Source organism: Choristoneura fumiferana, chromosome 5 (genome assembly GCF_025370935.1).
Source record: "Choristoneura fumiferana chromosome 5, NRCan_CFum_1, whole genome shotgun sequence".
In the NCBI taxonomy this organism is placed as follows: Eukaryota; Metazoa; Arthropoda; class Insecta; order Lepidoptera; family Tortricidae; genus Choristoneura; species Choristoneura fumiferana.
Window position 1 is genome coordinate 13,504,013 of NC_133476.1, and position 17,430 is coordinate 13,521,442.

General features: G+C 40.3%; 2 protein-coding genes across 6 annotated transcripts in view; both read right to left on the reverse strand.

The window, feature by feature from the left end:
* The window catches only part of LOC141428200 (intraflagellar transport protein 81 homolog), a 31,863-nt gene extending 28,203 nt beyond the window's left edge, over positions 1-3,660 (reverse strand). The window contains exons 1-2 of the mRNA XM_074088029.1: positions 3,055-3,660; positions 777-982 (exon numbers count right to left, since the gene is read on the reverse strand). Coding sequence (XP_073944130.1) covers positions 777-982; positions 3,055-3,201 — 353 coding nt within the window. The 5' untranslated portion in view covers positions 3,202-3,660. The remainder of the gene's footprint in view (positions 1-776; positions 983-3,054) is intronic.
* A 2,344-nt stretch (positions 3,661-6,004) lies between these two features.
* The window catches only part of milt (trafficking kinesin-binding protein milt), a 46,483-nt gene continuing 35,057 nt past the window's right edge, over positions 6,005-17,430 (reverse strand). For all 5 annotated transcript variants that reach the window (XM_074088031.1, XM_074088032.1, XM_074088030.1 and 2 more), the window contains 9 exons: positions 16,426-16,556; positions 15,514-15,603; positions 13,522-13,745; positions 12,636-12,812; positions 9,366-9,505; positions 8,759-8,914; positions 8,281-8,431; positions 7,396-7,676; positions 6,005-6,887 (listed from right to left, as the gene is read on the reverse strand). In XM_074088031.1, coding sequence (XP_073944132.1) covers positions 6,424-6,887; positions 7,396-7,676; positions 8,281-8,431; positions 8,759-8,914; positions 9,366-9,505; positions 12,636-12,812; positions 13,522-13,745; positions 15,514-15,603; positions 16,426-16,556 — 1,814 coding nt within the window. In that variant the 3' untranslated portion in view covers positions 6,005-6,423. The remainder of the gene's footprint in view (positions 6,888-7,395; positions 7,677-8,280; positions 8,432-8,758; positions 8,915-9,365; positions 9,506-12,635; positions 12,813-13,521; positions 13,746-15,513; positions 15,604-16,425; positions 16,557-17,430) is intronic.

Consider the following 17,430-nt stretch of genomic DNA (forward strand, 5'->3'; position numbering starts at 1 on the left):
TCACATTTATAATATTAGTAGGAAGTAGGATTATGTGACGTAGCTCGCATAACGCCATCTACAGATTGCAATCGAAGTTAACGTCACTGCTGAGTGCTGAGGTACGTCACCGTTCTTGGACAGTGCCCTCTATTCTTGTTTAAACTTGAAATATTATCCCATTGTCAATCTGTATGCCAAGATTAATGTAAATCTGTTCAGCCGTTATTGCGTGATTGAGTAGCGAACATCTAAACATCCAAACATCTTCGCAAACTTTCATATTTATAATATTATTAGCTTTTGCCCGCGGCTTCACCCGCGTGGAATTCAGCTATCGCGCGCTGTTCTCTCGAGAACTGTGTATTTTTCCGGGATAAAAAGTAGCCTATGTCACTCTGGCCCATAAACTATATCTATGGCAAAAATCAATAAGACGGACAAACAAACACAGAAATACACACACTTTCGCATTTATAATAGGTATTAGTATGGATTAAGTAGGATTAGTAGGAAGTAGGATGGTAAATCCCTCTGCCTCTGGGCATTGCATCATTTCACAGTACGTCGCATATATACCTAAATGGTAATGAGAGTACCTAATGACCAGGAAACCGCATTCATTATCATCATATCAGCCGTAGAACGTCCACTGTTGGACATAGCATAGAATCATTTTTACATGAGAGGATTGCCGAGAAGACGCTGCTGTCCATCTTCTGGTATTATCCCTAATCCGGTATCTTCGGCGCCCACGGGAGAAGGGGGGACAACATAACCAGGTAATTACAACTTACTTAGCAAGATACGCTGTGTTCTTGACTTGCTCCTTGTTGGTTAGCAGCCAATGCAGCACGTGCTGGACAGTGCTGGCATCGCCGGCGAGAAGTCTAGCGCGGAACCGCGGCGGATCCTCGCCCGCTGGAGGCCGGTACTTCACGCTGCCCAGCATTTCTAGCAACCGGACCGATACTGTCTCGGGATCATCTTCGCGGACGTCCAACTGAAGTATACATTAAAAGCTGTAATCCTATTTGCTAATACACAAATTGTTTTCTAAGCAACCAGAATATTGTCATTGGCAGAGACTGTTTATATCCTGTTTGTCCTGCCCAAGCATATTTAAAGGAACTTCCGGATTCTGCCCAATGTTCTGAATGAAACTCACTTTTATATGGTAGATTCTGCTGCCCTAGACGATTTTCGTTAAAATTAAGGTGTTAAATGCAAGTAAGCTTTTTAATACTATTTTTAAAGACAAATTAAAGTGCGTGTGCTGATAATTTAACCGGCCGTCTTACTTTTTAATTTCTGTGTGTGACTCAGTTTTACATGACCCCATCTAAATAGGCACGTAGTACAGTCAGCATCAAAAGTAGCTATATACACACTTTCGTACTTTGTCGTTTTACAGCCACGTGCTAAATGCCCTCCAAGATTGTTCAATGTGTCAATGCGACAGAGTAAAAAAGTGATCCGCTACTTTTGATGCTGACTGTACCTATGACGACCAAATAGCCGAGTGGATAGAGAACCAGACTACAAGGCTTGTGGTCCCAGGTTCGATTTTCGGTTGGGGCAGACTTTTTGGGTTCAGTAGCCATACCATAACACAAGCTTTGCTTAGTTTTGGGACTAGTTCAATTAGTGTCACGTGTACTGTTTTTAGCAGTAAACGAGATTTCAGTATTCAGTATTTAATTATTGCAACACTTTTTACAAAAAAAATATAAAAAATAATGCCCTGTTGGGGCGTAGCAATTTTACAAATTAATTACATGAATTAACTTATTTTCTTTAAATACTCGATACAAGCAGACTTATGAGGCCTGCAAACCGCAACTAATTTGATGATTTGGGACCATATACGGATGCTTTGTTCGTTTTGACAATTTTTGCAAGATATGTAGCCGCGTTAGTTCCGTTTTTGCCGCGTTAATTAAGATCTTTGTCGCACCGTACTGAATTGGTGTAGTCAGATTAGGTAGTGCCCGCTGTACCCGACGGGAATGTTACTTAATATCGCTCAGGGATGCCACCAGAGAGTATTTGGAACGCTGACAATAAAAGGACGGGACGGCGCCTATGCCAACATGGTATAATAAATTGAGTTTCATAAAGTCAACCTTGTGCTAAGCTGGACCGTCCAGACTAAATTAAATTATAGGGAGCATAAGAAAATTAAGCACTTACATGAATTAGGATTACTATTGGAATAAAATACCTAGATATACGAGAGACTTGTCCAAATATTCACCAAGTTTATTGAATAGCGTAATCAGTGACTGAAACTAATGATGTATCTATCAAACGACTTGTAACTATCCAAGATTTGTTACATTCGTATTCGATTTACCTACGTACCAACCGACATTATAATTTTGATAAAATAAGCAAATCTATTTCTTAAACATCAATTTTATAGATTTATCAATTGGTTCATTTGCTATATTATATTGAATAGTAAACGTGTACTACAAAGGTTCACTAATTAGATTGTATTGACTTCGGTTCATAGCTAGTTGAGTCTATGTAAACATTTGATCCTTTGAAACGCTATGCCTGTAGATCTTGTTGGTTTAGTTACCAATGCCGTGAAAGGGTATTTCCATAGTCAAGTATTCCTCGTTCCTGACTTATCAAACATAGACCAAGCCGAGAATTCTAAGTTTTGTGATTTTGGAAATTACTTGCATAAATTTTAAATTTTCATTGAAAAACTTATACTCCACCAAGTACATTCGGCAGTTATTCTTACCATTGATTTGTACTTTGTGAAGTACACGAGTACCCTTAGTGTAAGTTTTCGGTTGCAAAATACGTCCCGATCGCGTTCGCGTTAAACTCTCAATTTATATGAAAACACGAACAGCGCCTCTAGCGGAACGTTTGCGATGTTCGTGTTCCCATACAAATTGAGATTTTAACGCGAACGCGATCGAGAAGTATTTTGTAACCGAAAAATTACACTAAGGGTACAGAATACGACACGACAAGCAAATTTACATTAGATACAGCGATGAGAATGTGCCTACTATGGACCTGGAGCAGTAATAAAATAAGTAAACCAAATACCTTTTCGCCAGCATTGAAGGCGACGAGTAAATCAACAAGCAACTGCAGCAGCTGCTTCTCGTCCAAGGAGTCAAACTTTATCAAGTCGTAGTTCCGCCCCAAACTTGCGTTTATTTCCTTCACAATAAACTTTATTTGTTCCGTCATTGCTTAACTTACAATTCCTGATATGCGGGTTATTGCGACCTTTTTATTAAAGCTTTCCAGTTCACAGCCAAAGAGTATTACTTAGTACCTTTCACAGCTCTTGTAATGTTGTCAACTTTTGGTTACCATGGATACTTTCTCTATAGGTAGGTTACTCTAAGAGGTTACTATAATCACTAATATACCTAGTGTCAAAATAAGACATTAATGACATTGTAATAAAAACCACGGCACGCGTCTTCGTGAATGACTATAACTAGATTCGCGCTGTCATCGTTCATCCACCATCACCTATCATATTTCGTTTTCTAGAATTTTTTTACCGTACAACGGCAAAAACTACTAGGCACTGGCAAAATTGTCCTCCGATGGACAGAGCCATATTTTTTTAAAGAAACAACAACGACTATAACTATACTCTTTGATGGAAACAAATTATCTAAGATGGAAACTTATCAAATACTTCGGTGGGTTTTCAGAAGTTAAAATCCTATTAATATTACATTCAACTACCTACCATAGTGTAATGAAAAATATGCGGAGATATTGATATTTATTTACTTAAATATATTTAATAAATGAATTTAATAATGAACTGTTTTCTTTAGAACAGGTTATTAGCGACATCTTGCGACTGTCCTACAAACCGTTGGGTGTCGAGATCACAGAGTACTTTATACATAATACCTACTGAAAGTCGAGATGTGGTCGAGATACCAAATTTAAGTTCCTAAGTTTTTCTACTGACCACCAGATGGCGTTATTCACTGTTTTTGTCGCGAAGTATTGCCGCTGCGCTGGGCAGATTGTAAAACATTGTGGGATCCTTATTATTATACAGAGCGACAAACGGGACCAACGCATCTTGCAAAACTTCACTTTTTACAGTTCACCGTGAATGTTGGCATTTGTATTGTATCTTTACTTCGTGGTTTTTGTTGTATTTATAGAAAAAAAAAGCACCCTCCTGGAAATGTCACCCTTGTCGCACAATAAAGAGTATTATTTGTCAAATCTAGCGATTATTAATTATTTGCGAAAAATAGTTCACGAATCGCAATTTCCAGTATTACCTACTTAACCTTCTTTGATTACGCGTCTCGTGTTCCTGAAAACGACAAAAAGTAGGCAACCTAACTGATTTATGTTCTGTAGGCGTAATACTCTCAACTGGAATCTAATTTATTTGGCAAGGTCCTGCTCGAAAAATAAAAACTACTGTCATTACCATATTTTTAAGCAATAATTTTGCGACGTACTTGTTGAGAAACATTATTTTTGTTATAGAATATTTTTTATTCGGTAACAGATGATCAGATGAATGAAGGTCAGTCTTAGGGGCGTTCTTAAAATTATCACAAGAAATCATCGATTATATACGTCTCATTTCATCACCGCTCACTTCACTACTGGGCGGCCTCGCCTCAGAGTGAGGGCGCTTAGCGCACTCACTGCCACCTAACTTCCACTGGTGCCTCCGACGCGCATGTGTGTTCAAAATGTATGAATAATTATGACAGCGGCAATGGGCGAAGTTCCGAAAACGAATATGTGCGTCGGTGGCAGTGGATGCGTTAAACTTTAGTTCCAAACTTGAACAATAAATCATGCATGATACAGAAAAAAAAATCAAACTGCGTTTAATATCTTTGAATAAATTATATTCCTGTAATTAGGTATAATACAATCATTATAATTTTCTGATGTCAAATCTCAAGAAGTTGCCCTTACTCTACAGTGATTTGTGCCTATGGCTCATAGTTCTCGCATTCGGGGACTCGTTCAAATTCTTCTCGCACTCGCTTGCCTCACAGCCTTACAACGTTAACTAATTCGCTACAGATGTTACAATGCCAAACATACAAAACGTAATACCAATACCAATTTGGTTACTAGAAAATTATTATAATTCCACGAAATACCAACTAATCACATTTGATTTGAAAACAAACAAATCAATAACATTAAACTATATAGCACCAATTTCAGAACCTAAAATTTAATCACTGATTATTCATTTAACTAATCCGGCAAATGAAGACAGCTGTTAAGTTCTGCAACTGATTTACATTCATTACTTTGCTGATTCACCTCCATTGTTACGAATTGAATGCTACTTACGCTATGGCATGCACCATTATTTTACTCAGACCCTAAGTTAGTAGTAACAAATTTTATTAACTAATTAACTTTAATTAAAGCAGCTAAATGAATTGACGTTGCCGTCAGCTCGTCATCACTGTGAAAAATAAATAACTTTTACTTATTTACATTCAAAAAGTTTGCGGTGAAATTTTAAACATAGTCTTAAATTTCCAGTAGGTAATTATCATGACATTGCTAGATTTTGAATTAAAAACATAAATAATTTGTACTCTTCTACTTAAATGGAAGTTTGATTACATATTTACAATGATAGGTACATTATGATTTATAAGCTATCCCTAAAAATAATAAACGTAAGCGTGATACCACTTCAAATAACTACATTCAGACAAAGCACCTACGTAAACCTAGATTGTTAAGTCTCACAATTGCTATGAAATAAATAACACAACCACAATATTAATACACTGTAATATACGGGATCACGCGTTAACAAAGAAAGAACTACAAATAAATCGAGTTATCTGTTAACACCCAAAATACAATAAAGTGTAAATTAAATTTCAATCGTTTTATTTTTCTCGACTCCTTATACTAATTTAGTTTTCAACCGTTTATACATTATTTAAAGTGCACGCCTGGTCCTCGTGACAAGTCTCTCTTTTAAACACTTAGCGTGTCAAACACTTGAGCTCTATTTTAGGAATGCTTTATAGAGAGTAAGAGAGATATACAAAAATGCTGTTATCCAAACTCAATTCAGACTACCTAAAAATAATTCAGGGCAGTCGTTCCAACCTCGATCCCCATGGACAGTTACATAAATGCACATGAGCCGCTCACTAAAGATAAATAATTCGCTACGAAAATACACGTCAAATGTAATAAAATGAATATTATTCAAAACTATAACGTAATAAGATATCAAAACGTAAAACATTATCTATCAAGTAGACAAACATCGCTACGATCGCGTGTAGATAATCATCAACTAGAAAAGGTACGCGGGAGCGCATAAATCGTAAAAAAGACGTCGCGACCGAACTCGCGAGTCGATCGTGGCGATGATGCTAGAAAAGTACCAACACGACTTACTACTATACCACAAAGTTACTATTATAGGAGTCCTCCTTTCCTTCCGAACAGAAGTGTGCTGAGCGTTCCGAGAGGTGAGGAGTTCCGTTCCGGTAACGGCGCGGGTGCGGGGGGCGCTCCAACCGTGCCAAGGTCGGTACGGGGGCGGGGGGCGCGCGGTCGTGGTCGCCGCGCCGCGCCGGGGGCGGCGGTCGGGGTCGCGGCGCCGGGGGTGTCCAGCGCGCCCTGGCCGGGGTGCGCCGGCACGCCAAGCACGGACTCCTGCGGGCGGTCGGGCGCGGGCGCGGCCGGCGAGCGCAGCGTGCGCTTGAGGCACGTGAGCTGCTCCATGGGGCTGCGGTGGACGAGCCCCATGTAGAGTGAGCCCGGCGTCTGCAGCGCCAGCGGAGCCGGCGACCCGTCCGACGCGGGGGACGCCAGGTACCGCCGCCGCAGTATTGACGTGCCGCTCGCGATCAACGCGTGAAGCGACGGAGGGGCGTCACCTGAACAACAACAAAAAAATATTATACAAGCTAACAAGAGTCAGAAGAACAGATGCTAGTGTGGTGCTGGGCTATTAGGACCGCTTCCATAGGTGACTGCAGTAACCACGACACGTAGACACGTGTTGTGAACGTCGAGCTGCTCAGAATTACATACTCAGTCGGGGCAGATATTTGTATAAAAATACGAAGGTTTGTTCTCAAGTTATGTGAGTTTGATATGTGTTTAAGTAGGTATTAATTTATAAGTATGTTTATCCGTTGCATTTTGCCCACACCATAACACAAGCTTAGCTTACTTTGGGACTAGGTCAATTGGTTTCAAGTATCGCCTGATATTTATTTTTTATTTATTTATGAAATGAAAGTGAAAAAATTAAATAATATTTTTTTATCTAAGGATTTTCAAAGCTTTGTCCTGGTTCTGCCCTATAAAAGCCCAGCACGCTTGAGCTGTATTTTTTTAGTTTTGTCCTCGTTTTGCCTTATAAACAGCACGGCGACTGACCTGGACGGGGGGTGGCAGGCGGCGAAGCGTCAGGCGAACCCAGCAGCGGACTATTAGCCGGCGTGGCGGTGGGCGTGAACCGGCGCTCGACGAGCGATTCGCGGCGCGAGCGCTCGGGCGAGCCGGCGGCCGAGGAGCGGCGCGAGGAGCGGCGCGACGTGAGCCGCGAGCTCCACGCGGAGCCCAGCACGCTCGAGCTGAGGCTGCTCATGCCGCTGCTGCACACGCTGCTCGCGCGCGTGCTCGTCACTAAGCTGCCGTCGTTCGGGTGAAGCACCGTACTGCAAAATAAAAGCTATATTTTCTCATTTCTATTGATATAATTTTACTATATTAAGAATGCCTGTCCGAGAGCAAAAGATGGTCAAAGGCAGTCGGATTGAGAACCTCCTCCTTTTTTTAAAGTCGGTTGAAAAGGGGAAGCTTTTGCACAGCAGTGAATGGGACACAATACGAGCTAAATAAAAAAAGCTGCCTGTCCACTGGAAGGAGCGAGGCAGCGAAGTGGAGCAGGGGGTTGAGGCGGAGTTGCGGACTGTGTCTGTCCATATGCGCGGAGCTAGATAGATGTCAATTCTATTGGTGGATTTTTATCACGCTAACCGCTCCGCTGTCTCGCTCCGCTCCAGTGGACAGGCAGCCTAATACGTTGCCGTTAACTGTGTAGGTATCCACTTATTTCCCATCTTCAACCGCAATAGGAGCGAACTCCATACGTACCTCAACTTAACTTAAATCGATCCGCTACACGCAAATACTTCCCACTAACTTCTATGAAGTTGATCGATACATCGATGTGACCCAACGAAATAACCTCATAAGGGTTACCCCCACACCAGGGTAGACTTCACCTACTCAATGCACGCCATTGCATAGTAGACTGACCTGTTAGTAAAGGTATAGACGTGGCTAGAGTGCGGTAGCCGCAGCATGTCGTCGTCCTCTTCAACGTCGGACAGTCGGTACACGCGCAGCCCCAGCGCTTGCGCAGTACGCGCGCCGCGCACGCCCACGCCTTCTTGTTCCGACAGCAAGCCTGTGGGAGAATGACAGCTAACTATAAATCTAGGACTTTGATTTGAAGATCTTTGAATGCAGTTTTGTTCAATTCTAAAAATCAATGGGCTCTGGAGTTCTTTAGTTCTTCTGGAGCTCTTTACTTTAGTTGAAAAATCGATCTAGCTTGGTCTTATCTCTGGGAAAACGGTGGTTTCCGAGTTTTCGCCCGGGTACGTTTTGTAATGTATACTAGGTAACATGCTTAAAATATGACCCATGACGGAATTGGCTTATGACTCTCCCACCTTTGGTTTACGCGGTTAAACGCTAGTTAGTAGTGAAAATAATAATTCTCGAGTTTTACCTGACATATTTGGCTTGGCGAGTTGTGCCCACGTGTGCAGCGTGAGCGAGCCCTCCATAGGTTTGACGATCTGCAGCTTGTGCGGCGTCCGGAAGCGCGCCAAGCCGCCGGCCGCGCCCGCGCCCCACACCGCACTCTCCTCGCTTAGGTCTCTCTCTGTTGGTAATTGTACGCAATAAAACCTTTGAATATCAGAGCCCACAAAAATATGATAAATTTCTCTCTCCCGTCTCGTTTTAATCAGTCTGATGTCGCAGGGAAATGGCCAAAGCAGAGATTTCAACAAATCTCTAAAGGACATGATCAAATCACGCAGGATGTTGAAACGGCAAATCCATTTTATCAGTATTGCCTAGAAAAAATCAGTCATTCGGTCAAATCTCTAAATCTTTTTAGTGAAATGACGAAATTAACCACAACGAGGCAACTTGTTTTTTCACTTCACCAGATTTGTTCAGTGACTTGCTAAACCCCTGAAATTTGTGAGTTAGTTGAAATAATCTCCATTTGCGTTGGGGATTAAAAAAGTAAACTCGATGTTAGGGCATAGTTTGGCAGAACCATTTTTCTCTTTATTGTTCTGTGGGTAGTACAGAGCGGTTGTTACCTGTGGAGCGGCGATGCCGCAGGTGCGATGCGGCGAGCGAGGCGCGGCGCGAGTTAATCTCCTGCGGCGTGAGCCGGCGCAGCGCCGCCGCCAGCTCGGCCGCGCCCGGCGCGCCCGGCACGCCCTCGCCCGTGCCGCCGCTGTAACAAATATCAAACATCACTATGATTCATTTACCTATCCTCGCACAGCACCTACATCTCTGGTGGAAACAGCTGAGCAGAGCGAGGCGAGGTAAATGAAGCGTTTCTATGGCTTCATGAAAAACACATTCCTCGCACATCTCTGGTGGGAATGGAGCCTTAGGGCCTACCCTAGCTGACCCCGGTTGGCACGGAGCGAGTGGACGACTATTGAAAAATAGTATGAGAAGCGCTAACAGCACGCGTCGTGTGCGACGGACTTTACCTACACCCGCACCCGCGTCAGCTAACGTAGGCCGATGGGGCGGTTAAAGAATAGCATTTATTCTGCTCGTTTACGGTCGTTTTTGGCACGCGCCCTCTCGCACGCTGGATTAAACCGAACGCGCTATACAATAAATCCGAGCCGTAGGTGAGGATTTCAAATCGTACCCGTTCAGTATAGCAAGAGTATAGCTTACTTATTCAGTAGGTTGTACTACCATCAAAAACATAAATGTTAATTGAGAGCCAAGTTCAATATTAAGAATATGTGTCGTAGTTTTCGCCGAATTGAGAGAGAAAGAATTGAGATCTATATAGGTGCCAAGTTATTTCGCTTGGGATGTATCTTCTACATTTTACTCAGATTTGCCTATTTGCCTTGATCTAATCCGATATTCATATCATACCTATCAGTAAAGGGAACTCATTGTCAACTTATTTTAATTGTTATCTAATAAATTTTGATAGAATGCTACTATTACGCGATCCAATTATAACGCTGACGTTAAGCCTAAATACGACAATAACATCACGTATTCTCATGGTTACCTCGACCCGAATTCAGTTCTAAGATTGGCCATTTACTTATGCTTTGTTACCGAACCTTTGTTATCAAAACCAGCACCTACGTGTAGCCAGCCCATTAAGTGCCAATGAGGGCTATCGCGTATGAATTCGCCACTAGAGGCGCTAGTGTAGCGTGAGGTCTCCGAAATGTCAAATCTCATAGTTTTTGGGTGAGCTACGCGGGTTTATTTATAATTAGAATAATTTTGTGAATATTTTGCAATATCTGAAATTAATTATGGCAAATATGCGTTCCGGGGCAATGAATGTCTGTGTTTTGAGACAGTTTTGTCTTTCGGAAACCTTTGTCCTCCTTTTTTCCGAACAAAACGGGGACTATGCAACACTGTGGCATGCTCGATATTTTTATGGTACGGTTTTAAGGTGTATTAAACATGATTTTAATCTAAACTTTGTTTTCACGCCCGTAATAACAAACTTTGAAAGCCATACTTAAAAACCTCACGCAACAGTGCGCCATCTAGTGAGACAAAAAACGATAGCCCTCATTGTTTGCAGTCAAAAATTCAGTGTGACGTGTTAAAAAAGACTTGCGCAGAAAAAACACAAAATATCATGTCACAAAGATGCTTATTATTTAATTTCTATTACTGCCAATTTTTACGTTGACACCGAAGATTTGTTGCTAAACTAACCACGTCCTAATTTTGCGTTAGAGGATTCGAGCCAACTGCGTTTACATATACATTTTGGCAGCACATGCCAAATCAAATAAAGAAATGAGCACGCTGTTATACAATACCACAAAACATTTTTAAAATACGAGCTAGGTACTTATATTTTTTTACGAATCTTATTTTTGTGCTTTTGCTTTGTTTACTGTTTGTCCAGCAGTGGTGTAGGGGTTATAGCACGCAGCACGGATTGCTGAGGACCTGGGTTCGATTCCCAGTGCTGGTCTCTTTTTCTGGTTTTTCTGTGCATCCATGTCTCAGTTTGTATTTTCGATATGGTTTCACGGGATACCCGTAAAAGTAACAAATTTGGAGTTGAAATAAAAAATACAAAAAGACTCCAAAAAACCATTCATAATTGTTTACTGTTATTATATTACAGCGTTTATCCCACCTCCAAAACAAATATTTCCACACAACAAACAGAACACTTATTGGCTAACACGTGCGCTTACGCTATTGTGTGCACCAACTCTTTCTACCACTATATTACGCCGTATCACAGAAAGAAATGAGTAATGATACGAGTATTAGACAATACACCAACAGTATCAGAACGGAATTCATTTATCAAATATTTGCTTCGAGAAATCAAACAAGATCCAATCCAATCCATGAAAACAATGGCACGGCTGCACGCGTTAGTTAATGCGACGATCACTCCACAATCTCCGATAGCTAACTAATCAGTAATCATAATAATTTAAAAAAAAACCGGGCAAGTGCGAATCGGACTCGCGCACCGAGCATTAATTTATTTTTATATTTGAGTTGATTGAATGAAAGGTATATTGCGGTTTACGATTTATGACGTATTAAAAAATAACTACTAACTAGATCTGCTGGGATGGATGGATGGATGGACTAACTAGATCTCGGTCAAACCAATTTTTGGGTGGAAGTTTGCATGGTAATGTACATCATATATTTTTTTTAGTTTTATCATTCTCTTATTTTAGAAGTTAGAGGGGGGACACACATTTTACCACTTTGGCAGTTTCTCTCGCGCAAACTATTCAATTGAGAAATAAATGATATTAGAAACCTCAATATCATTTTTGAAGACCTATCCATAGATACCCCACACGTATGGGTGTGATGAAAAAAAATGTTGAGTTTCAGTTCTAAGTATGGGGAACCCCCAAAATTTATTGTTTTTTTTTTTCTATTTTTGTGTGAAAATAGAGAATACATCTACTTACCAAGTTTCAACAGTATAATTCTTATTGTTTCGGAAAAAGTGGCTGTGACATACGGGCGGACAGACAGACAGACCGACAGACATGACGAATCCATAAGGGTTCCGTTTTTTTGCCTTTTGGCTACGGAGCTCTAAAAAGTTAATTCAAAAATGCATTCCTTTGTTTTTTTGGGTTGATTCGCATTAAGGGTCCAAGACACCAGAGGCCGTAGCCTAACGTTTCTGGCGCTCGCGAACGCAATCAAATGACATATTTCCCATACAAAAACTGTCATTTGATTGCGATCGCGAGCGTCAGAAACGTTAGGCAATACGGCCTCAGGTCCTTTCTTTTATACACATATTTGATTTTAGTTTTAAAAATGTTCTTTATCTATGTTAAAGCAAAGTGTATACTCACGGATAGAGTTCATCCGAGTCTGTATCAGACGTGTCGTCTAAGAATGAGTCCGTGGACAGTGGTTTCAACTTAGGATATGAAGGCAGCGGCACGTCGGGCTGATCCGAGCCAGCGAGCGACGCGCCCGACCATCTTGACGCACACTGCACTGTCTCGAACACTTTCGCCATGCTCGAGCTGTAATACAAACATAGAGATATTTTTGTCAATAATCACTCTTAGATCCAGTAAGATCAGAACATAGGTATAGCCATCTGCAAAGTAAAAACTAAATCAATGAACTACATACAACAAGGTAATATGTTCTTAGTTTCCTTGCCGAATCTGTTTGTTTCAACTAGATATTAATGAGATATGTTTGCTTATTTGCAGAAACATCTGCATGCTGTCCATGTTTGACTGAAGCATAGTCTAATAAAGAGTTTGGCTTTAAAAGAACTTGGAGACTGGCGCGGGTAAGGTTATTTTAGTGTATTATTGCCGTATACATTTATTTGCTTATGCTTATCTGGTAAATTAAAACACCGTATTCAGCAATAGTAAGAAACTAGTAAACTAACACCGCAAAGAACTATAATCAAAAACTTGAACTGTAAGTGATTTCTACGGCCTGTAACCGCAGGTCAAAGATTATCCTCATCATCATCATCGGCCGGAAGACGTCCACTGCTGAACAAAGGCCTCCCCCTTAGAACGCCACAATGAATGACAACGCGCCACTTGCATCCACAACTTTCCCGCTCCCGCACCTCTCACGATGTCATCAGTACAACTGGTGGGAGGCCTGCCAACGCTTCGTTTTCCGGCTCGTGGTCGCCACTCGAGGATTTTTCGACTCGAGGAGGAGGAGGGATTATCCTTACTAAGCTATATAGATTATACTAACTGTTGCATCGGATCCCGATCGCCAAGTCCGATCCCGATGCCGGAGTCCAGACTCAGCTCGGAGTATATGGAGGAGTGCATCTCGCGGTGCAAGCTCGCGGGCAGCAGCCCCGCGGCGGCGGCCACGGTCGGCATGAGCCCGCGCGCCGGCTCGCTGCGCTTGCGCAGCTGGCGGAGCTGCTCCTGCGCCTCCGCCAAATGGGCAGCCACCTCGCAGTACCGCTCCTGATTGGTACAAACATGTTCAGCGGGAACCAAACGCGTGGAATCAAATGAAACATCCTACCAAAAACTTAAGATTAAAAGATTAGTGCTGAAAATACTCAAAGGGCTTATAGCTCGCGAGACTAAATTAGTCTAATTTAAAATTCTAATAATAAATAGCTCCATAGAGAATAAATCCCGAGACATGCAAAATGACTCAAGTCTCGAATTTCATTTTCAACATACATGCACCTACGCGTACATGACGGTGAAAACATAACCTTTTAAACATTTTGTTTTGATTTTTAAGTTTTTACTTTAGCAAAAAAAATGTTATTTCGTTAGATTGGACTGTCCAGTAGACAATTATAGCGATCGGTGACTATCGTTGAATCCTACGGCTTAGAGATTGATGATGATGATTAAGAAAGCTAATAAAAAATGGGCAAGATACGGAGTTGGGTTTTTTGATAATAACCTGCTGCCTACCAAAGGTACTTTTTTGGAATATCTTTTTGAAATTTTCAAATTATATTGCTTAGAGATTAAGGGGCTGTTTCACCATCCATTGATTAGTGTTAACTGGCGGTTAGGTGTGATGCTGTCTCTATTTGTTTTGTTCGAATAGACGGAGACGGCATCACATTTAACCGCCGGTTAACGCTAATCAATGGATGGTGAAACAGCCCCTGAGATGTTCAGGAAAAATAAAGGGAAAAAATCTCCGGCTTTTCCTACTAGTTTTTCACTATGTACTTTCCAAAGGCCGTCAGTGTCCAATTATAATTATTTCTTATGTCCTTCCCAAAGGAAGGATGTAGGCACGAGGTTAATGTAATATAAAGTTCTTCAATGATTCATAAAAATAATCAAAATCCGCCTATATTCGTTTTATAACTATTAGTATTATTATACGGTTATAGGTATTTGATGTTAAGTAGGTAGGTAAGCCAAAACCTAGGCAAATCAATTTCATTTTTAAGTTTTTATCTTTAATTATGATTGTACTATGGTTATTTTGTGCAACTTTTGACATTTAATTATGATTAATTTATTAGAATTGTTTGACTTAGTTTATTTATTGATTATTTTGATTTGATATGTTGAAGAGAATGCAATACTAAGCAAAATTGAAAATACAAACTGAAATATAAAAAAAAAGAAAAGATTCCAAAAAACCAATCGCAATACTAAGCCTTAAAAATAAGACTTATGTATTATTACTAACAAACTATGGATACTGGTCTGCAATAAAGCATTTTTAATTTAATTTATTGAATAAATATATGACTAGACTACTAATGTGTAAGACAAAGCGATACAAAATCACAATTTAATTACATAATGTTATACAGTTCGTCGTAAAACCACACGAAAGGCCGCTCCCTGAGTGCAACATACTTGTAGTGGAGTGCTATTGTCTCTTATCTAGGACACACCTAAGGTAATTCAATAATATGAGCAATTAACGCACACACTACGACTTAATATCATACTTGCGGCATGTAACTGAGCAGCAAAAACGACCGGTAACACTACCGATACTTGACAATTTAAGAATATGCCACTGCGAAAGTGTATTTAAATACTTAACATGAATGAAATGCATAATAGAACTTTCTCGAATAAATAAATGTGATATCATGGAATAAAAGTCCTTCGATAACAATCAAACAGAATAAAGATTACCCGGCCTGTAATGCATTATGAATGTTAATGCATTTGTTATCATCTGATAAGTACAACGGATGGGGTAAAATTAATGACTAAATGACTGGCAATAACTTACCTTTGCATCTGCCAATTCTGCCGCGAGAGCATTTTGGTTTTCTTTTGTTATTTCTAATATTCGCAGCGTGTGCTCGTGTTCCGCAGTTATCTGTGGACAAGGTGACGCGAAAATTATTCATAGCCCTGAAATGTGACCTCATTTATAATACTCGTTCGTTCTGCAAAAATCTCGAATTTCTATTCGGTTACTACATACTATTATATATTTAAGTGGAGAGGTTAAATTCGTTTGGTTGTGTGTTCGTTCGTATGTCTGGGGTAATAACTAGAAGTATAGAACAGATTTTTTTTTACAAATAGTAAACTACACTACTCCAGAACCCAGGCGAATTGGCGGGCAATCGCTATTTAAATTTAAAATTAAAATTATTTCACGGCACATAAACTCAGTTAGGCAATTCTCGAGCATTTTGGAAAGCGACTCCGGCTGTCACCATAGGCGCAGTAATGGAAGGCAAACAAAAAAGAAAGGTACGCCAGCTAATAACGCCGAAACAAACTGCGCATTAGCCGTCTAGACACGGTCTATAATCTAATATTGTTAACCGCACTTTTATCAGAAAATCCGCTTTACTCAAGTCAAGGCCTATCTTATAAATATTTTCTGCGCCTGTACACTACTCTGTACGTTACTCATTCAAGAGTTATATGACTTCTGCGATGACATCAACACGTGACTTTTAAATTATGTTATGCCGGTATTATCATCGATTCATTCGTGCAAAATTACATAACAGATGACGATATCACGAAATATAATAATTTCAGTATCAACCAAAATATCTGATTGAGCTATGAGGTGAGATGCTTACTTAAAAATTAGAAAACTACAGTAGAGTAGAATATCATGTCCATTAAAAGAAACCTTTACACCAAATCGTTATGATTAGTAAAGGCAGGAGAAACCAACCTGCTGCAAATTTCTTTCAGTGGCGCTGAGTCGGGCGTTGACAGAATCAAACTGCTGCTGCAGCTCCGACGACCGCTGCCGTTCTTCGGAGAGCTCCGAGCTCAGCACACCAGCCTCCGAGTTCGCACTTGCTAACAATAACAAACTCCTGTTACAAGGGGAACTCTACTGTTAAGCTGCCAAAGTCCATAGAACATCGAAAAAAAATCTTTGTCTGAGTGGAATGCAACCATACAGAATCAACCAATCACACTATCGGATTAGAAGTTCAAATTCAAATTCAAATGTTTTATTTGCTTTTAATCACTAATGCGTGAAAATACATTTTGTTACCTTTTTATAATAATACAAGTGCTTGGTTATTATTCACTAGGAGTAACACAAACAATAGTAATTATGGTTAAATAAATTATTTATTAATTTCTAAATAAATAAGAAGGAAAGTAGGGCGAGATGTTGTTGATGTCGATTTGTCGATATGCATGTCTCAGTTCCGTTCCCCCTCAATAAAAGCGTGACCTTATATCACAGTACCTTGACAAACAAGACGTAAATTTATGATTTAACCTCTCCACCGCCACAAAACAAACGAAATGACGTGCTCTGTACGCCACAGAAAAACCAGCGACAAATCAACTTGATTTTTAATTCCATTGCAGAAGGATTAATTTCGAGTTGAATGTTGGTCATATATAGATGACCGTGGCGTGTGAGGCATTCTATTGGCTGTCACGACTAGATGACTGGGGCGGTGAAGAGGTTAAGCTTTAAACACACGGAAACAGAACATTTGTAATATTAATGACATTAAAACTGTCACAAGCACATGACTATCAAAGAACGTACCTATACTCACGTGAAATAATAAGTAACCATCCATTATTCAGACTCAAAACAATGATAAAACTCCACTATCGTAAGGGTTAACCATGGCATCAGAATACACAAAGCCACAATTAATTTAATGTGCAACCATGTTATTGCTCGTGACAGTATAATAGTGTG